A 22,067-nucleotide genomic window follows, 5' to 3' on the forward strand; every position below is an offset into this window, starting at 1 on the left:
CATCAAAGTACAGTCAAATTAAATATAGTACACAATGGCGATAAATACGCCAGTGTGAAGCAAATGTCGTATTTTTACGAACAGTATTGGAGAAAACTGCACAGCGCATGAAAAAAAAAAGGTTGTCATTCTTCAAATCGATCGCTAAGAGCGCTAGTGCCAGTTTCGTGTTCAGGCGACGTCGCGTTATCCGCGAAGAAAAAAGGTTGCCGCGGCAACGTTCATTAACTTAATGGTTTCAGGCGGAGAATGTTTTGCTAGCTGTAATGCTAACCTCCAAATATCGATTTTTCTTGAACTATCGGGGATACCGACGAAAGCATTTAAGGTATTTATCTTCCCTTATTTTCAATGTTGTTGTTATGATAGCGAGTGGACGGCCTTTTAGCTTGGTGCTTCTGGCGTACGAGTATATATATGCTAAAGTGACAGGGAAACGTGAAAACAAGCGTACAGGAGCTACATTGAAACCATTGAAACCTGCACACACAATTGACCCCAATAATATGTTCTAGCATCACAACAATCTTCTAAAGTTGTGTTATAGGCGTGTTAGCTGCACTAGCATGGACACCGTGCAAGCTAACACAGCTAAAACATAAACCTCGAAGAATGTGATGTTTTCCTACAACATGTTCCATGTTCTACTCAGCTTTCACGAATACACTTAAAGTAATCGATATGAGCTGTTTCAGTGAATTTGCACATCTAAAGAACTTTTTTTTCCTAATAAATATTTAGCAAAGTGAGTGACTCCCTCTAGTGGCCACACGGGAATCAATACCTAAAACCTTAAAGCGCAGCCAGGCACGTTTAATCTGTGATTTATAATCTGAAATTGTACACAATTCAAGTAAAAGAGCAGCCTGGGATTTATTTACCCTAAATATTCAAAATGTATACAGTACAAAGTCCTCGTATTTAGGATATTAGTCTGTTAACGTATTTGTGAATGGACATGTATTTGATAGTATCCATCCATTATCTGCAGCGCTTATCCTCAGTAAACTCTCTTCAGGCAGTGGGAAGGGGACACCCTGAACTGCTTGCCAGCCAGTCGCAGGGCAATATTTGATAATCTCATCTCATCAGCTGCACCGCTTATCCTCAGTAGTGTCGCGGTGCTATCATGGGATGTATCAGGAGTGGACAAGAGGAGGAGTACAGGGAATGTATCCAGGATTTTGTCTCATGTAGCAGCGCTAACCACCTGCACCTGAACACCACCAAGACCAGGGAGATGATGGTGGACTTCAGGAGGCCTAGACCTCAGTGGGCAGGGGACACCCTGAACTGGTTGCCAGCCAATCACAGGTCACACGGGGGGGGACAATTTGGACCAGCCAATCCGCCTGAAATGCATGTCTTTGGAATGTGGGAGGAAACCAGAGTGCCTGGAGGAAACCCACGCAAGCACGGGGAGAACATACAAACTCCGCACAGGAAGTCGGGTAGCTGGATTGGAACCCGCACAGGAGGTTCCCAAGACCTTAGAACTGTGCCGCACATGCGCTAACCACTGCGCCGCCGTGCTGCCCAATATTTGATAGTTTACATCAAAAATCACACGAAACAAATTGAGTTAACTGCTGTTTGACGCCCCCTAGTGGTTGCGATGCCCTAAAGATTCGCTTATGCCTTGGGCCAGTTGTTAATCATGTGCCTACTCGAATCTTCTATCAACTGCTGGTGTTTAAAATACATATACACGAATGTATATATATATGTATCTAAATTTGCATGTATGTATGTGTGTGTTTTACATTAAAAACTATTTTTAATGGATAGTAATCTCATTTATTTTCCCCAAATAAATTATAAAGCCACACATTTGTGGTGGGGCTACAATGCTATACGCTTTCCTCATATCCTGTATGTTCTTCGGTCGGCTTGCTTTTCAAATTGTGCTATTTTTGTGAGGGATTTTTTTAAATATACCGCTACGTATAAGCAACACTGGATTTACTGCAAGTGGGAAAAGAACCATTAAAGATGCTGAAAGAATTGAGTTGTTTTATTTGGTAAATAAAATGGAATTGTTTACAAAAATTATAATGTTTCATAGTTTACATAGTCTGTAAATAAGTGTCACGTTCAATGTTCCCTGTCATTTTCCAGGGGTCTGAGCGTTCACACAAAGTGGGTGAGCAAGGCTTGAAACAACAGTGAGCAACAGAAATCCCAAGTGTGGCAACTAAGTCATGATCAAACATGTCCAAAACTTGACATCACGTTACAATGCAATGCAAAACAATTTTTCTCTTTTGAATGAATTGACTCATGTACTATTGCAAAGGTTGGACGGCCTACAAACGTCGCTTGTTCTTACAATTCTTTTACAAGATATCCATTTCCTTTTTTTCCCTGATATATTTTGTCGCATAATACTAACATTTTTGGGTGCTTATTGAGTCAGTTGCACGATACAGAACTGTATTTAATCACATTTTTTGAGTGGAAGTACAATGTTGGCAACAAGATTCACTTGATATCATTGGAGATTATTTGAATGCAACACAAACTTTTTCTTCGTTTTTCCGTGTTTTTTTTTCTACTTTTTTGTAACTTTTTTCTTTTTGTTCTCTATTTACATTTTGCCTGCATTTCTTTTTCTTCTTTTCTGGCTTTTTTCTAAATTTTTCCTTTTTTTTCTCTTCCCTTTGTTTCTTTTTTTCTCAGCTTTTCACTACTTTTTCATTTTGGTATCTTTTTCTTTTTTGTTCTATTCCCCCCTTCCTTTAAGTCATGTTGTGCATCATTTTACATACTATTTGGTCATGTTGGGATTAAAGAAGCAAAAACAACCCGAAGAGCCGTTTAGGACCCGAAAGAGCCGGTTCCTTTTGGTGAGCCGAGCCGAAGAAGCCGGTTCTCTACTAACTTTACTCAACTTCGTTCTACCTCGACTCGACTTTAAAATACCGCATTTAGGACACAACGTCAGGGGAACCCGTGTATTTTGACCTTCATGCACTGTAACTTTGATTTAGATCGCTTCTTAATTTGTAATTTTGATCCCTGATTTTTGTGCTCTGGCTAGATTTTCTTGTGCGCTGAGAATGTGCGAGCAGTGCGCAATTGCGCACTTGTGCAGTTTAGAGGGAACACTGGTCACGTTGTTTTTGTAAGGTTTATTATTGCTAAATAAGGGGAACAATCGGCTGTTGTTGACTGGATGGCTCAACTTGCTGGTAGATTGCTAAAAATATAGGAAATTCAAATGTTTGGGGCTTAGGTGTGTGCACAATCTCAATACTTGATCTCACTATTGTCTTCATTTATGAGGTAAGAGAATTGCGTGCCTCTCCCTGCATTTCCAGAAGCTCACTACTGTAGCATTTCCTAATTGTATTAATAATCTTCATATTGTGAAAATTTAGCAATTTTGAAAAATATAATCCCAAATATTTTAAGTTAAATGAGGAAAAAACGTTAACCCTGAAACCATTTCACCGTTTAATACATTTGAAATTTTCTATGATAACTGGTGTTGATGTGATGTGATTTCTGCCCAGTGCTCTGGATGTCAAGTACAACATTCCCTTCCCCGGCTGCAAAATACTGGTCCAAATATTCGATACAATTACAGGTTGGGCACCATGGCAAGTCAGCGTCCTCCTTCCAGTATGGGTCGGCCTATGAGTCGGACCGGCTCGGCGGTACCGGAAAGCGGAAGACCTTTGACGGCTGCTCGACCTCCGCCGACATCCATGCGCATCCCAACCGGAGTAAGGCCAGGATTTAGGAATGTTAGGATTGGGAATTTCTGGAGACGATTCATTGTCGCAGAAATACTCACCAATGACGAATATATTGTCAATATTCCCCCTCTGGATTATATGCAACTATGATAATATCGGTTTAATATTACATATACTGTACACCGAGGGTTGAGAACCCTTTTGACTCAAGTAATAGCAAAATATTTTCCTATTTTGGGGAGGGGAGGAAAGAGCCTCACCATATATTTTGGGACAAAATTCCACTAAACCTGCTCTCCAGACAAAAGCTTATTCTTCTGTGCATTTAATTTCAGTGTGTGACATTTGATGATCTGATCAAATCTCATCTCATCTCATTAGCTGCACCGCTTATCCTCAGTAGGGTCGCGGGGGTGCTGGAGCCCATCCCAGCAATCATCAGGCAGTGGGCAGGGGCCACCCTGAACTGGTTGCCAGCCAACTGATCAAATCTATGAAATAGTAATGCTAGAGCAGGGGTGTCAAACTCATTTTAACTCTGGGGGCCACACGCTAGAACAAACATTCTCTCGGGGTCCGGACTAGTAGATTCAAGAGAAAGAAATGGAGAGAGATAGAGAGAGAGAGAGAAATCGAAAGAGAGAAGGAGAGATGAGGAAAGCAAAAGAGACAAAAGTAAAAATGGAAGAGAAAGCAAAATTAAGTAAAAAGACAAAGAGAAAAAGAGACAGAGAGAGTGAGATGGAGAGTGAGAGAAAAAGGGAGAGAGAGAGAGAGAGAGAGAGAGAAATAAAAACAAGTACGTTTGTGAGAGGCACCTGGTTTGACAATATCAAGTGGACATATTTCAACGTGCAGCTCGTTTTTCTCTTGCACTTCTCTAAGCGTTATCTCGCTGGCTGGATTCAATCCCTCAGCGGGCCTGATCTGGCCCGCGGGCCCCCTGTTTGACCCCCGTGTGTTAGAGCCTGTATCCCATATAAACAGCACTTAAAATGTATTTCCCTCCCGCAGTTACTTAAGAGTGTTTTGGCTCGTTTTGTCTTAAATAGTGGTTTTAATAACAGGGTGCGAGCAAAGTTATTTTGTAAAAATGTCACCAAATTCTGCAAACTAGGTGCAGGGCGAGAGACCGGAGGAAGTGCGTGCGCTCTGCATAGCTCCTCACATCGCTTGTTCTGCGGATTTTCTTCATGAGAAGAGAACATTTGCATGGTATTAAATTTTGTCTGATGAAATCCATACTCAATGAAAGAGCCATATATGGCTTAGGTTCCCAACCCCTGTTGTAAACCTTAATAAGAAAGAGAAAATTAATGGTCACAAAATCAAGTCGAGAAATCATAAAGTTAACATTGCGTTCGTTTTATTAAAATGACGCGCACATTTCATTTCTGTCCAAGGAGAATCTTAGACACAATATTAATGTCATGAAGGTCAGCGCTCAAAGTGTAAAATTTGGAGCAGTGTTAGTCTCAAGGGACCCTGTGTAATATGTAGTGCCTCCTAGTGGTACAAAAAAACTTCAATCCCGTAATTGGGTTTCATAAAGCGAATGAGCAAAAAATGTGCAGTTTTTTTTAGCTAGCTATCTGGCTACTTTTTTTTTCTTTAGCTTTGTAGCTAGCTATTTTCGCACATTTTTAGCTATTTAGCATGCTATCTACCTAGCGTTTTACATTTTTTTGCCTGCTATCGAGTTAACATTTGATCTTTTTTTTTTTTTACTATTTTAGCTATTTATCTAGCTCCAATTTAGTTTTTTACCCGAGTATGGACTTTACAATATTTAATATTATCATATTTGGCATTTGGATTCTATGTAAACCAAGTTGCATATTTGATTTTTACATATTTCGCTTAACATATTTCCGTTCCGACAAAAATATTTTATTAAGCTGATGTTATATTTTACTAGTTATTTTGTTGTTGTGCTCTGTACAGCCCTTTGAGACCTTATGTCAGGGGTAGGGAACCCATGGCTCGGGAGCCATATACGGCTCTTTTCATGAGTACGTATGGCTCCGAAATAAAATGTAACTATTGCACATCTCCAAAGTCAAGTGATTTCATCCCGATTTTGGTCCATATAAAGACGAAGCAACTTCATGCAGAAGTTTGCTAAAAAAAACATTTAAATTGATAAATAAAAACGCCGGCAAAGGACTTTGATTGGGTGAGCAGTACAGGTGGGCGGATCCCTGCACACAGCGCAAGGCATTTCCTTCTCTCTCTCTCTCTCTTTCTCTCTCTCTCTGTCTCTCTTTCTCTCTCGCTCTCTCTTTCTCTCTCTCTCGCTCTCGCGTTCTCTCTCTTTCTCTCCTCTTTCTCTTTCTCTTTTTCTTTCTCTTTTTCTTTCTTTCTCTCTCGCTCGCTCTCTCACTCTCGCATTCTCTCTCTCTCTTTCTCTCCTTCTCTTTCTCTTTCTTTCTCTCTCTCTCTCTCTCGCTCGCTCTCTTTCTTTCTTTCTTTCGCTCTCGCGCTCTCTCTCGCTCTCTCTCGCTCTCTCTCTCGTGCTCTCTCGCTCTCTGTGTGTGCGTGCGTGTGTGTGTGTGTGTGTTTGTAGTCTAGACCGAAAGTGAATAGGACTTATAGAATATGCTTATCATTTGTGACATTTTTACAAAAGAACTTTGCATGCACATTGTTTTGAAAGTATTATTAAGGACAAATTTCATGGAAAAAAATGGCCTCAACACTCTTAACTGAAGGTGGAAGACAAATTTTAAATGTCATATTGACGTTGATTTGGGACACAGGATTCGGCATTATCATCATTTCATACATTTGATGAAATCGTCAAATGACACACAGTGAAATAGAATTAGCGTTTGTCTAGAGAGCGTTTTTGGCCGTTTTTTTCAATTTTGTCTGAAAATATATGACGTGGCTCTCTCAATTTCTTTTGAAAACATTTTTTGCTTTTATGGCTCTTTGGGTCAAAAAGGTTTCCGACCCCTGGGCTATAGAAATAAATATGATTTGACTTGACATTAAACCGTTTAGTCAAACAGAGTCTCCTTTCGTGCGTTTCAATCCAGATGGTTCCAGCGACCGGTGTCAAGCCTCCAATGACCACTCCTGGAGTCCTGTCGGCACAAATCCAAGTGGCTGATAGGCCTGTGACTCAACAGGGACTGAGTGGCATGAAGACTGGGTTGAAAGGTAAACATAACTTATATTTTATGTTGACAATATCTGTGTATTATTTGCCCTCTTGTAGGTTTTAGATCAGGGGACGGTGTCATAATAGTCTGTGGTTTGCAATAATCTGTGGTCTGTGCAGCCCTTTGAGACTCTTTGTGATTAAGGGTGTCACAAATATACAGGACTTGACTTAATTTTCTTCATGTTGAGGTTTTTGAGTTTTTCCTTGCCCTCATGTAGGTTTTAGATCAGGGGATGCTGTCATAATAGTATGTAGTTTGCAATAATCTGTGGTCTGTGCAGCCCTTTGAGACTCCTTGTGATTAAAGGCCAAACAAATAAACATGACTTGACTTGCCTTATCCTGAGGTTTTTGAGTTTTTCCTTGCCCTCATGTAGGTTTTAGATGAGGGGATGGTGTCATAATAGTCTGCGGTTTGCAATAGTCTTTGAACTGTGCAGCCCTTTGAGACGCTTTGTGATTAAGGGCGTGCATTTTTTCTTTTCATTTACCAATGATGACATCATAAATTGCTTTTCACAATTGTCATTTTTATCTCAAAGGACCTCAAAGACAAATTCTGGACAAGTCTTACTATTTGGGTCTTCTCAGGTAACAGTCACACATTTTATTTGAGACTGACTATAACTTAAAGTATTGGTCCATTCTGACTTAAAAGCCATTTATGTTTTAAAGGAGTAAGATGAATGAGTTGACCACAGAAATCAGCAAATTCCATAAAGAAATCGACACCTTCAACGAGGAGAACTCTGTCTATCTGTCCTATGAAAAGAGGTACGAGGGAGTCTAATTTGGCATATGCGGCTGAGTTTTCTATTTGAAATGTTCTTTTCCTTTTAGAGCCGAAGGTCTGGCTGCAGAAATCCGGGATCTTCAGGGACAGCTTGCCGACTACAACATGGTAAGTTGTCAACGTAGAATAGTGTTTCTTGACCTTTCTGTGAGGCACACTTTTTTCCTCTAAATCTGCTGCAGTTGTATGCAAAATGTTCAATTTATTTCATGTCTTTATTATTGGAACTGAGCAAGCGTGTTGATAAGAGAGTACTCTGTTGGTTTGGACACATGGAGAGGATGGATGAGGAGCAGAAGTCAATGGAAGGAGACCAAGAGGAAGGCTGCCATTGACGTGGATGAAGGGTGTTATGAGTGCACTGCAGGAAAGAGGTCTAAATATAATGGAAGCTAGAGCTCTTGTTGGTGATAGAAAGGAGTGGAGAGGTGTTGTGAAAGGATAGTGGGATTGTGGACGCGTTCTTAAGGATGGGGTGGGCACCCGTATGATGCGGCAGGGGTAAACCAGTGAAAGCTGTCGGGATCTGCTGTTGAAGAAAAGAGTGTGTTGTGTCATCTGGAGGGACGAAAGCATGACCAACTTTGGTGCCGAGGTGCCTAACTTGTTTGGGTGTTTGGGCTATTGGGTTGGCCATGGTCCAAAATATTTGTGTGTGTTTTATGCTATTTTTTTCCGTCTTTTATTTTCTTTTGTTATTGTATATGTTTGTCTTGCTGTTGGTCACCCCTCTTGAGGGATATGACCAAGGTAGATAGATAGATAAATTTATTCAAACATACTTTAATAAATACACTGCTACCTCATGAGCAGATAATTATTATATAGAGATGAAAAATGGTAATTTACTACTACCTACTGACACGGATGGAAATTACTCTACCGATGTCTGGAAGAAAGCAAATATATAGAACAGGGGTGGCGAACACACGGTTCTAGAGCCGCATGTGGCTCTTGGCCAATAAGAATGCGGCTCTTTGGCTCATCATATTTTCTATATACTGTGGCTCTTTGCCTCGTTTCATGTTTATTTTTTTCCCCTCTTAAAACACACTTGAATCCATCAGAGTTAATAACAGATAATAGATAATATTTTGAAATGAATTTGGCAGATTTGTTTTATGCTGCTCCGGACACATAACTGACTGCCAATCATCTGCGTAGGTTACGTGTAATGCCGGGAAATTAAGTCAACATTTCATGAGCGTGCAGACTGTCGCCCTCATGGTCAAAATGGCAAAATGCAAAGCGAAACGGAAATATGAAGATGAACACATGGCATTTCAGGAAGAATGGGAAGAGGCTTACTTTTTTGTTGTACCACGATATCCCATTTCAAGACTTCAGATCTTCAGCGTCATTTTAGCACAGCCCATACTGATATTGGCACAGAATTCCCCAAAGATACTGAACTATGCAAGTAAAAATTGAACACCTTGAAAAGCCAGGTCAAAAGACAGTCTCAAATGTTTCAGCCATTGATTAAGCATGGAGAAACTGTGACACTGGCCTCCTATAAAGTGCCGTGGAACATTGCCCGTGCTAAAAAAAACGTACAGAGAAGGCCAGTTTTTGAAAGTGTTTTGTGGATTTAATTGAAACTCTGGCTCCAGGTCAGTGCGTGGTGTGGCTATTTGACTCTCACAGTTAAAAATTTCGGCTCTTTGTGTCAAAATTGTTCGCCACCCCTGATATAGAACAATGATATACAATAACAATAACATTGCATATTACCGAATTTTATTGCAATATGTATTCTGTGTAGCACTATTTAGATATTCTATATAACACGCTACAGTGGGCATTTGCACGTCACACTGGGTATTTGTATATTGTATTCTTTTGGCTTTATTATTGTACTGTTCTCAGCTCAGGGATGCTGCTGGAAATATGAATTTCCCTTAGGGGATGAATAAAGTATCTATCTATCTATCTATCTAGACATCTATCTATCTATCTAGACATCTATCTATCTATCTAGACATCTATCTAGACATCTATCTAGACATCTATCTAGACATCTATCTAGACATCTAGACATCTATCTAGACATCTATCTATCTAGACATCTATATATCTATCTAGACATCTATCTATCTATCTAGACATCTATCTATCTATCTATCTATGACATGCCTTTTTGAAAAGACACAATTAGTCAATTTCCTGCAAAACAAGTTCTCACGGCACACTGGTTGAAAAACGATATACATCTTTTTTGAATTTTGTGTCTAGTTGATGGACAAATTCAACACCAACTCCGACACAGAGGGGATGATCAACGACTACAACACGGTAAGCAAATATCCCATTCCCGTTCGACAAAAGTACGAAAAAAATGATGTGGGCTTTGTGTCCCGCCATCAGCTCAAAGCGCAAAACGACCGAGAGGCCGAAAGCATCGAACGCATCTTCCTCGAGAGGAGACAGTGAGTGCCTTTCCATTCCCTTTCTCCACCTATAAAGAAAATCGGGTTTTATTCCTGGCGGGTTTTGGTCGGGGTTACTCCTCCGCTTTAATATAAGGATCCTCGAAGTAGTGCGCCTCGTCGTCCGCTTCGGCCGCCGGGTGCTCGAAGGAGAACGTCCGCTGACTCATGAAATCCCCGCTCGGCTCGGCGTTTTCCTCCTGCCGCAGACGCTTGTGCCGATAATTGCGGAAAAGTCGATACCAGGCCGGGCTTTTGATGGCGCAGACCATGAGGGCGCAGATAGCCAGCGCCAAGACCGCGACCACTGCCGTGAACTTCCACGCGTTGTGGGGCAACGGCTGCTTCTCGTCTAAATTTAGGACAGTCATCAGTAGAAGTTGCGGGTAGAATTCCTTTCCAGTGGAAAAATATTTGCCCCCTACTTGATTCCTGCCTTTATTGCATATTTATCACTCACAAAAGTATCAGACCGTCAAACCGATTTTAATATCGCACAACAAAAATCCAAGGAAATAAAAAAATGCAGTTTTCAAATGTTGATTCCGTTTATTAAGACGCAATGAAAAAAAATCTCGGCCTATTTTGCCCCATGTGTAAAAGTAATTTCCCCTTCTTCCTTGCAAAATAGTTTCATATCTGCTATATTAGGGGCAGGGTTGGGTAGGGTTACTTGAACTGGATTACTTTCAATGGCTTTTGGATGAATCCAATACCACATATATACTAATAAAAGACAAAAGAAACTAAATATGAATCAAATGATGACTCACAACACGTGGTAAGCTTTCTCTCCTGGCTTTGATCTCTTTGATCTCCGGCAAAACGAACATCAAATGCCACAGAAACAAAATGAAAATCAATCCAAACAGCTTGCCAACATCATTTTTGCCGCTCCATGTATTCCGTTACTCCCCAAGCCTGCACAAAATGTAGTCATTTTATTCCTATTTACTTTCTTTTGTCTTTTATTAGCATATTTGGGATTGGAGTCATCCAAAAGTCATCGAAAGTAATCCAGTTAAAGTAACCCTAACCAACCCTGATTAGGGGTGGGTAACCCTGTCCAGGAGAGCCGCACGTCCTGCATGTTTTGGAGGTTTCTCTGCTCCAACACTGGTGATTCCAATCACCTGGATCCTTATCAAACTCTCACAAAGCCTGCTAACAAGCTGAAAATTGGCGTCACCTGTTTTGGAGCAGAGAAACCTTCAAAACATGCAGGACGTGCGGCTCTCCAGGACAGGGTTAGCCACCCCTGTGCTATATCAAACATGAACTGCCCGTTTGAGTTCACACCACAGCACATCCATTGGATTTAAATCCAGATTCGAGAAACTTGCGGTGGACTTGCTGGCGTGTTTCAGATCTGACAGCCAGACCTTCTGCTTCAGGATCTTCTGGTAAAACCCAGAATTCGATCATTCTATCAACCACAGCAAGTTGTCCTGGCTCTGAGGCAGCAAAGCAGCCCCGGATCATAAAAGCCTTTTTTCCGAGACACGGTTCCGGCCTTCCCGGCCTCTCCCTCGGTACCTGTTCCATTAAAGGGCGGTGCTGCGTCTTGATGTCATTTCAGCGTCATATTTGCCGCAAACCAGAAGCACATTCAAACTCAAGACAATTGATCATAGATGACTTGCTCCCTCATATCTTTCAGATTCAATTTCCCCTTATGTTCCAGTCCAGAGCCTTTGCTCTGAAAATGCTGGACTACTAGCAATGCCCAGAGCCAAGAAGAGATCTGACGGTTTGAGAACTTTCTCCATTCAGGGCTGGGGAATGCTCTTCTCCCCTGAGATTTGATCTGCAACTTTAGTGGAAATGTTAAATCTAAGCTTAAAACACACTTCTACTCTATAGCATATGAATAACCGATATTTTATTTTGATAACGTGTATTATTTGCCCTCATGGAGGTTTTAGATCAGGGGATGGTGTCATAATAGTCTGTGGTTTGGAATAATCTGTAGTCTGTGCAGCCCTTTGAGACTCTTTGTGATTAAAGGCGTCACAAATGAATATAACTTGATTTGACTTGAGGTTTTTGAGTTTTTCCTTGCCCTCATGTCGGTTTTAGATCAGGGGATGGTGTCATAATAGTGATTAAGGGCGTCACAAATAAACATGACTTGACAAACATGACATGAAGGGGCAGCCGAAGTGTTATTAAGGAAACTTGTCAGAAGACAACGGGGCTAAATTTCGTGAAATAGCCATCATTTTTAAATAGTGTTTGTTGCGGCAAAATAAAAACACGCGACACTATTTTCAAAATGGCGGGGAGGACCAACTGAACATGATATCCTCTACTACTCTCTCTGAACAATCATCGGTTAGCAGTGCACCAACGTAGCGCGCTAAGAAGTGGTCGTCAGAGACATTTTAAGTCCCCGGTTCAGGGTATAAAACCTCAATAGAGAGGGTAACTAACTGCCGGGCTTCTAGGGACTAAGAACTGGTTACCGTATTTTCCGCACTATAAGGCGCAGCGGGTTATAGGGCGCACCCCGAAAAAATGGTTGTTGGTCCTATATTTGACATACATAAGACGCACCGGATTATAGGGCGCTACAATGAGAACGTGGACAAAACAGTCAGATAGTTCAGTCCAACTGATTAACCCCTTAACATTCCCAAAGCTTGCAAAGAAGCAAATACGTGTCGAGAACACGTGCGGATGCGGTGTCTGTACGATGTCATTCAAATGCATCGCTCCAAATATCATTCGGAAGGTTAAAGTCTTGGGATTCAAGAAATGCCAACCATTCCTTAGTTTCTATTTTCTTTTTCGCTCGCAACTTTACTGTGCATATGACAATGAACACTTGGAATTGAGTTGAATTTAAAAATAGACACTCCATTCCATCCATTATCTGCACCGCTTATCACAGAACCATCGAGTTCAGTCTGAAACAAGATACAGGGAAAATATATAGCCGGAGTAGCTCACCGAAGTCGTTGTGTTCAATAATAATGTGCAACCATGGTCCTCTTATATCCGTGAGTGTAGTAAATCCAGGAGAGTAAAATGTTTACAAATACAGAATAGTAAAAAAATGCTTTCTGTATGCTGTCAACCGCGTGCTATACACATTCATCTTTTTCGGCCAATTGCAGGCTTTGTTTTGCCGCTTCAGCCAATGCCAGCCTGTAATTGATAAAAAGGATCCGCCCCCTTGACCTCCGAATAACTTTAGACAATAGTGATCGATTCAAATGATGATTGACACATTGGTTAGCCAATGAAACACCGGTAAATAAATCCCAGCATACACCGCGGACTATTTGGCGTTCGGGGGAAAATCGAGTCGGCAGCTGCAAGTTAGTTGGAAGACTTTGCGAATTAATATTGATCCATATATAAGGCGCACTGTATTATAAGGCGCATGGTCAGCTTTTGAAAAAAATAAAGGCTTTTAGGTGCGCCTTATAGTGCGAAAAATACGGTACTTTTTCATGAAAAAGGCCAATCCAGGCGAGGAAATCCAGAACTGTGTCGCTGAAAAGGCTATTCGTGTTCATAACTCCACCATAAGAAGGACACTGGCCGAAAATGTCACCCGTGGTGGGAGAGTTCCCTAGGCGAAAACCACTGTTGTCACAAATGTGTGATATTAAATTTGGTTTGATGATCTGTAACATTTGTAAGTGTTAAATATGCAAAAAAAAAACAGGAATCGGGAAGATGGCATACCTTTCACGGCACTGTAGAAGTAAAATTTCCTTACCGTTGCTGTCTGCACCAACAGACGGGCTGGATCCTGGGGAAATGGCTTGTTTTGTGCGAGAGGGTGTTTTTGGCGGTTGCGACGTTGAAGAAGGTGATGTGGCGTCGCATTTAGCAGCCGTCTGGAAAAGATCGGCTCCGGCCTGTTCCTCCGGTGAAGCGCATGTTGCGTTTGTCTCTGCTGCAGAGCCAAAAAGGACAAAATTGTTGTATTCACCCGATCACCTCGCTTATTTGTGTGTAACGCACGCCCCTAATATTTCATGAAATATCAATTTAACATTTTGCTTCACTTTTTCTCGCTAAGCATTGTGAGAGCCGAACATTGAATACCTGCGGCCATAATTAAAAGGATTTCTTAACAACGCAAGCATTTTGTGCTCTGAGACCGTTTGCAGGTGTGCAATATGCCGAAAAACGACGGCAATTAAATGTTGAATGTGCTGTATCAGAGTCTAATCGTGAGGCTTTTCCTGCTACTGGTAACAATGGAAACCAGTACTAGCTCTTTCATGTGGGGGAGCAAATCCCAACCGTTTGAATACATTTTTGTTAAAGTTAAAACTTATGTAAACTCTATGTTGGCAGAATTACTCAAATAAAAACAAGCATTAAGGTAAATAAATTTCCCAAGCGGAAGAGCACTGTCCGGTGGCCCATCCGGGCCACGACCTAGGCAGCACTGCCCCCACCCGTGTGTGTAGTTAACTTTATTCACACAGGAAACAGAAAAATACACCGGAAATGCGACTTCAAAATAAAAGAGTACAAGACTGATAAACGTACAAGAGATGCAATTAGACTGATTATTGAAACGTTACTTCGTGTGTGTGTGTGTGTAAGATTGTTTTTATATTTAGGAATATAAAAACAAGTTATATTCACACAGTGAATTCTGAGAAATGTTACAACCAAAACGACTAACCTATCAATTTTAATGTAACTTATTTGATTTTGAAAGAGCCATCTATCTCGTTATTTATTCATTTTAAAGACATAAATCATTTGAATAGAGGTACAAAAATATACAAAATGCCAAGACCTTTACCAAACAGCCTTTGAGCCTTTAATGTGCCAAAAGCAAAGGATGTAACGCCATTGCCATCAAGTTTCAAGTGATTCAACGCGTATCGTACGATCGGATACTGAAAATTGTGAAAATAGTTTTTCCCAGTGCTTTAGGATCTATTATCAGGAGCGTCAACATAAAAAATACGATGCGTTTCATGCCCTTAAATCCAATCGATCATCAGGTCTCCAACGTGGTGCCTGCGGGCACCAGGGTGCCCCCTAAAGACAGCTGAGGTACCCGCTGACCGGTTCTGAAAATAGATGACGATTGCTCGAGCATTGTGATTGTTAGTATTTGAGTGAGTCTTTTTTAACTCTACTACCAATGTATTACATACATTATAAAAACAAAGTAAAAGCATAAACAGTTCATTTAGAAATGCAACCTAATTCCTCGAATAGTTACAAAAATAAGCTTTTGGCTTGAAAAAGGCTGGAGACCCCTGCATTAGAGTTTTTCATTTTGTCATGCTTTTTTGATGTATTTATATCTTTCTGGGTACTTTTTCCTCCAAGCACTATCTTTTGTCTCTGGTACCGTGAATGAAATCAATTCCAATGCCTTTTTGCACGTCATTTATACCACTGGTGATCTAGTGGTTAGGATTCACCGCTGTGCCCTGAGTTGGATTCCCATTGCATCCAATGTTTGGCATTTGTGGTCAGCACTAAATTCCGACACAAATTGTTGCACAAATACGGTAATGTACCACTGTAAAACTTCATGTAAAATGCGTACTGGGGTACTTCTTGCTTTTTAATTTTTAATTTTGTCAAGGAAGGCCTTTATAGGGTGTGACACCATGATTAAATGCTTCCTGTAAAGTTTCTCATTGTTAAAATGTTTCTTAAAGACACTTTTGAACAGTAGTCTCGTATATAGCGAGATTTTTGGCCGCTATTGGTGTGCGAGTGTGTGTGTGTGTGAATGGGTAAGTCTGGAGCACATTGTAAAGCGCTATATAAATGCAGACCATTTAACATTTAGCATCTTGATTATCCTCAAAACATTTGAAGGCTGACTCCTTATTGGTGTGTGAGCAGGGTTGGGTAAGTTTACTTGAACTGGATTACTTTCAATTACTTTTGGATTACTCCAATACCAAATATGCTCATAAAAGACAAAAGAAACTAAATAGGAATCAAATGACTCCATTTTGTGCAGGCTTGGGGAGTAACGGAATACACGGAACGGCAAAAAGCTGTTTGGATTGATTTTCTTTTTGTTTCTGTCGCATTTGATGTTCGTTTTGCTCGAGATCAAAGCCAGGAGAGAAAGCTTACCACGTGTTGTGAGTCATCATTTTATTCATATTGAGTTTCTTTTGTCTTTTATGAGCATATTTAGTATTGGAGTCATCCAAAAGTCATTGAAAGTAATCCAGTTACAGTAACCCTACCCAGCCCTGTGTGTGTGTGTGTGTGTGAAGCCCATTGTAAAGCGCTTTGGGAGCTCTTCATGGACTTAAAAAGCGCTATAGAAATGCAGACCATTTACCATTTTCCAAAATAAATGTTTTGACAAGTAAAGGCCCAAATATGGCATGAAACCACAAGAAAACGCATCTTGTGAAGTTTCAGATGGATCAGACACATATTTACAAGGTGTAACACGCACTAAAACTCTGAGTTATTTTTTTAGGTTAAAAAATATTCGCTATACACGGACAAATACAAAGATTGGTAATTGGAAATGATTACCGATCTTGACTCCTGTTGCTTGTATCTCTTGAATGCTGCTCAGTAGTTGGCAGGAGCAGTTCCACGGGTTGCCTTGTAGGTCTACCACCTAAACGGGGCCAGATGAGATAAGATGAAGACAAATCCAAAGACTTTTTAACGATACTGTAAGTGTCCGGAATCCTGGTTTATGATCCGTCACCTGTAAATGATGAAGCTCACGAAATAGCTGCGAGGGAAGACTTGTCAGCTTGTTGTGGGACAGATTTAGAGTCCTCAACGCCTCCAGGCCATAAAACGACTCCGGTACTAAACTGGGGTTAAATTTCGTCGTAGAATCGTAACCATCAAAAGCCATATTTGGAATCTTTTACTTCTTACCTGCTGATTTGGTTCCAGGATAGCGACAGCGCCTCGAGGCGTGACGCCGTCGAGAAAAACCGAGCCGGTATTTGGGCCACCCGGTTCGCATCCAGGTTTAATTCCGCGAGTCGGGGATAACTGGCCAGGGCCAGCCGGTCGCCGTCCGACAGAGTAATCTGATTCCTATCAAGCGTGAGAATGATCACGGAGGAGTTGGCGTCGCTGGGAGGGATGGCTTTCAGAGAGGCGTCCGTCAAGTTCCGGACCTTTCGCGGAGAAGGCGAGAATTAGACTTTGATGACCTGGGAGCACCGTATTTTCACGACTGTTAAAAGGCGCGGTTTCCGTAGCGGGTTCTATTTCTGTATTTAACACATACGATAGGCCACGGTGCCCGCTGTTGCGCCTCAATTTGACTCCCTTCCCACGAACCACAGGCGGCCCGCGGGCCAGATCAGGCCCACTAGGGGATTGAATCCGGCCCGCCAGACAACACTCAGAGAAGCGCAAGAGAGAAACAAGCTGCAGGTTGAAATATGTCAACTTGATGTTACCAAAGCCAAGTGCCTCAAACAAAGAACCTGTACTTGTATTTCTTTTTTGCGATCTCTCTCTCGCTCTCGCTCTCGCTCTCGCTCTCGCTCTCTCTCTGTATCTCTCTGTATCTCTCTTTATCTCTCGTTATCTCTCTTTATCTCTCTTTATCTCTCTCTCTGTATCTCTCTGTGTCTCTCTCTCTCTCTCTCTTTTCCACCCCTTTTCTCCCACTCTCTATCTCTTTCACGCTCTGTGTCTCTTTAACTTTAACTTCCTTTTCTCTTTCTCTCTTCCTACCCTTTGCGCTTTCTTTTCTCTTTTCTCTCCTTCTGTCTTTCTATTTCTCTTTGGATTTCTTTCTTCCGCTCCCTTTCTTTCCCCCTCTCTCACGACTTCTCTTTGTCTTTCGTTTCTCACGCTTTCTAACTCTCTTTCTTTGTCCCGCCCTCTCTCCTTTTCCCTACCTCTTTCTCGTTAATCTACTAGTCCGGCGCCCGACAGAATGTTTGTTCTATCGTGTGGCCCCCGAGTTAAAATGAATTTGACACCCCTGGCTTAAACCATGCTTCTCAGCATTGCGGTGTTGGGGACCTTTGCATTCGTCTTAATAAACTCATTATATTGACTGCGATTTTTGTTTTAATAATCCCGATCAATATTCCTTCATAAACACATATACAGACGACAATGGTGACACATGTTCTGTCGGAAGCATAGTGTGCGTTCACGCAAAGGGGAGTCAGGGGAGTCGAATCGAGGCATATCTCTTGCAGATAGATGCTCGGTTTACAAGATAGAAATCGACACGCTATAGCGGCCGAAAAGACGGAAAGCATTTAATGGAGGGAAAGGGGAGAGGGAAGTTTTAGGTTTCGTTCATATTTCCGGAGACAGCCTCGGGTAAAACAATCACTTACAAATTGCTCGATACGCTACCGCGCTAGCATCCATGAGTGCTTCCGCAAACTATGCATTGTGGCGTTAAAAGATGAGACACTTAAAATCCGCATGAGATCGCGTACAAGTCGCATTGAGTTAGAAATGTGAACCATCTCACAAAAGCATGGAATTTCACTCCGAAGTGGGATGTCTCGGCCAAGGTTCGAACCCCACACAGAAAATACAGTACTAAATGTGCTACATTCGGTGCCATGGACGGAATTTCACGTCAAACGCTGATATTTAATTCTCACCTGTATATCTCGCACTGCAACCGCGGCATAATTATTCGCGAATGTGGCGACAAGAGAAAGCAACCCCAGCAGGTGGGAGCCCTTGAGGGTTTTTTCCGTCATCTCCCTCTGAAAAAAACAAAACAATTGTGAACACTGAAGTCGGTTCTTGAAGATTTTGAGAAGGTGAAATCGACAAGTTCATGAGTGACTAACAGTACTGCTGGAGTTGAATGAATGAATGAAAATTTTATTCCGAACATTGAAATAAAAACTGGACAAAAACAATGTGACTCAACAACAAAAGTGGTTAGCGCACGTGCGGCACAATTCTAAGGTCTCGGGAACCTCCTGTGTAGGTTCAAATCCAGCTACCGGACTTACTGTGCGGAGTTTGTATGTTCTCCCCGTGCTTGCGTGGGTTTCCTCCGGGCACTCCGGTTTTCCTCCCACATTCCAAAGACATGAATTTCAGGTGAAATGGCCGGTCCAAATTGTCCCTAGATGTGAATGAGCGAGCGAGTTGTCTGTCCCTGTGTGCCCTGCGATTGGCTGGCAACCAGTTCAGGGTGTCCCCTACCCAATGCCCGATGATTGCTGGGATGGGCTCCAGCACCCCCGCGACCCTACTGAGGATAAGCGGTGCAGCTAATGAGATGAGACGTTAGAAAAGGGGTAGTCGGAAGCAGACGCTTATTTTCACTACCCCTTTATCTTCCCTATTAATTACAGTTTACATATAGCTCCTCTTGTGTCCAATAAAAGAAAATCTCACGGATATACATATTACATAGGTCAGATATCAGTAATAATAATAACAATAGTCACATATTTTATATACTAATCATCGTAGTACCCATTTATTAACGTTATAATGCTACTTGTCACTAAATATCATTGTGACACCAATGATAATAACAATAGAAATAATAACAGTTATGATATAACAATAGCAACAATAACAACAAAGTTAACCATAGTTATCACTCATACCCCATTTTCTTCATCTCTGTATTCCGCCGGTATTTTTTTATTTTGTATTTAAATTTGAACAAGTGAATAGTTGGACATTGTTCCAAAGTTTGACTCCACACACAGACACGCACATACTTTTCCTGGTGGTTCTCACCTTTGGGATTGGGTTTGAGTTGAGGAAAGAGGAACAAAAAGTATGAAATATGACCAAGAAGTACGTACCTTTTGTTCTTTGAGCAGAAAGAGGATGATCCCCGGGCACAGCCAACACAGCAATAGACCTTTGTCCCTTGTCATAAATTCTGATGGCCCACGTGAAACATTCGCCTCGACGTTTTTGCGGTAAACCCGGGTTTATGTTGCGGATTTCCTTGTTCCTGTTGCGACCCAGCTCCTGAATGACCTTTATCCAGTCAGGCATGAAAATCGCACACCTCGAGGAAGAACGTACCATCTTGAAGTCAAAAAGGGGGACCCGCGTGAGTCGTATGGATCCCATTAGAGAAAATGTTTAGAGGTTTGGAGGGGATGAGATTGTGTTTATTTTTTTCCGAGCTGTTACTTTTTTCTTTTTGTTCTCTATTTACTTTTTTTCCTACATTTCTTTCTTTTCTTTTTTTCTGGCTTTTTTTCTAAAAAAAATTCTCTTCCTTTTGTTTCTTTTTTTCTCAGCTTTTCACTACTTTTTCATTTAGGTATTTTTTTCCTTTTTGTTCTATTCCCCCTTCCTTTAAGTCATTTTGTGCATCATTTTACATCATATTTGGTCATGTTGGGATTCATGAAGCAAAAACAACCCGAAGAGCCGTTTAAGACCCGAAAGAGCCGGTTCCTTTTAGTGAGCCGAGCCGAAGAAGCCGGTTCTCGACAAACTCTACTAACTTTACTCAACTTTGTTCGACTTCAAAATACCGCATTTAGGACACAACGTCGGGGGAACCCGGGTATTTTTACCTTCATGCACTGTAACTTTGACTTAAGTCGCTTCTTAATGAGTCATTTTGAGCCCTCATTGTTGTGCACTGGCTAGATTTTCTTGTGCGCTGAGAATGTGCAGGCAGTGCGCAATTGCGCACGCCCGCACCTTAGAGGGAACACTGCTCCTAGTGGTCAATCTCGTTTATTCATTGAAAATGATTGATTTGAGAAATCAGCAAAAAAAACATGAAATAACGCGTAAACGTGCATTAAGTCAAATAGTCGTGCACATTTGCATCTGTGTTACTTGACATACGTGTGTCATAGAATTGTCAGCCATCTTGCTGCTACGGGTACTCCAAAACCTATTGAAAGGCTGGGAAAAAAAATTGTAAAACAATTTTTGAGTCGCTGTACTTTGTACGCATTCCTTTTCGGTTGCACTTCACAACGGAGACGATCGAGTGATCAAATCGTGCGCACTGTCCCTTTAAAGGGGATCCTTCATCGGGAAGCTTTTAAGAGATTGAACAAACCATAATATTACAAGAATAGGTTTTTAAAAAATGTTTTTTTTCAAGCCTGTCATAATATCTTCACAATAAGGATGGCATTTTTTAAAGCACATTCTGGTGCGTCTGTCCTTAGACGAGAGGACGCCATGAAAGCCATCGAGGAGGACATCAAGAAGGAAAGACATTTTGCAGAGGAGATGGTCCAAGACATGCCCACGCCCAAACGGGAGAAGTATTTCTCCATGACGACTGCAAATAAAGAGCTTCTACAGGTATTCTCGTCTCCCTTTTTCATCGGAACGTCGATTTGACAATCCTTTTTTTGGTCCCGTTGTTTCAGGAGCTGACCTTACTCCAAGGCGAACTGGATGCTCTGTTGACGCGGAAGGAGGAACTCGAAGCCGTGAGTTGGCTAAGACACGAAGCACATGTTATAGTTGGATCAGTATTTCGACTATACAGTGGAACCCCGGTTCTCGATCGTAATCCGTTCCGGAACCCTGTTCGAAAACCGATTTGTTGGATCACCGAAATCATTTTTCCCATTAAAAATAATGTAAATCGTTTTAATCCGTTCCGACACCCTGAACGTTTACCTTGAATGTTTAACGTAAACATGAAGCTAACCCGGGCTCATCGTACGTTCGCGTTATGAACATGAACGTGTAAAAATAAAAAAATCGGGTCGTTTACAAGTCATTTAGCACCCGGGTCTCCACAACAAGTGGTGAGCGGTTCATTGGAAAGGGGGCTCCGTTCCAACACCCTGAATGTTGGGCTCCGTTCCAACACCCTGAATGTTTAACGTAAACTTAAAGCTAGCCCAGGCTAATCGTACGTTTGCGTTATCGTACTCTTCCGTACGAAAGATTGCGCTAACATGAACGTGTAAAAATAAAAAAAAAGGATAAAGAAAACAATTATGAATAGGATTTCTTACCTTTGTGGTGGTCAGCAGAAGGCGCAGGTGGACGGTGGAGCTATTATTTCTTTCTTAAATGCAATAGTTGTACGC

The 22,067-nt window shown here is 41.5% G+C and overlaps 2 protein-coding genes across 2 annotated transcripts in view; one reads left to right on the forward strand and one right to left on the reverse strand.

The window, feature by feature from the left end:
• The first annotated feature begins 58 nt into the window (after positions 1-58).
• ift74 (intraflagellar transport 74) overlaps positions 59-22,067 on the forward strand; it is a 34,294-nt gene continuing 12,285 nt past the window's right edge. Inside the window, exons 1-10 of the mRNA XM_088322775.1 lie at positions 59-328; positions 3,590-3,728; positions 6,743-6,866; positions 7,413-7,461; positions 7,546-7,644; positions 7,711-7,771; positions 9,899-9,958; positions 10,031-10,092; positions 21,186-21,324; positions 21,393-21,455. Coding sequence (XP_088178901.1) covers positions 267-328; positions 3,590-3,728; positions 6,743-6,866; positions 7,413-7,461; positions 7,546-7,644; positions 7,711-7,771; positions 9,899-9,958; positions 10,031-10,092; positions 21,186-21,324; positions 21,393-21,455 — 858 coding nt within the window. The 5' untranslated portion in view covers positions 59-266. The remainder of the gene's footprint in view (positions 329-3,589; positions 3,729-6,742; positions 6,867-7,412; positions 7,462-7,545; positions 7,645-7,710; positions 7,772-9,898; positions 9,959-10,030; positions 10,093-21,185; positions 21,325-21,392; positions 21,456-22,067) is intronic.
• Positions 9,941-20,073, reverse strand: LOC148348709 (uncharacterized). Its single transcript, XM_088322843.1, has 7 exons — positions 19,774-20,073; positions 18,666-18,773; positions 16,954-17,201; positions 16,775-16,886; positions 16,594-16,681; positions 13,823-14,002; positions 9,941-10,444 (listed from the first exon to the last, which is right to left on the reverse strand). The coding sequence occupies exons 1-7, from the start codon at positions 20,071-20,073 to the stop codon at positions 10,167-10,169; spliced, it is 1,314 nt and encodes a 437-aa protein (XP_088178969.1). The 3' UTR covers positions 9,941-10,166.

Source organism: Urocampus carinirostris, chromosome 18 (assembly GCF_059441175.1).
Source record: "Urocampus carinirostris isolate Australia breed hairy pipefish chromosome 18, RoL_Ucar_1.0, whole genome shotgun sequence".
In the NCBI taxonomy this organism is placed as follows: Eukaryota; Metazoa; Chordata; class Actinopteri; order Syngnathiformes; family Syngnathidae; genus Urocampus; species Urocampus carinirostris.

Coding starts and splice junctions, on each gene's coding strand:
- LOC148348709 (XM_088322843.1), bottom strand. CDS start 20,073: ATGGTACGTTCTTCCTCGAGGTGTGCGATTTTCATGCCTGACTGGATA. Junction 17,202..18,665: donor TTGCAGTGCGAGATATACAG/GTGAGAATTAAA, acceptor TCTCCGCGAAAG/GTCCGGAACTTGACGGACGC. Junction 14,003..16,593: donor AGCAACAGGAGTCAAGATCG/GTAATCATTTCC, acceptor TTGGCTCTGCAG/CAGAGACAAACGCAACATGC.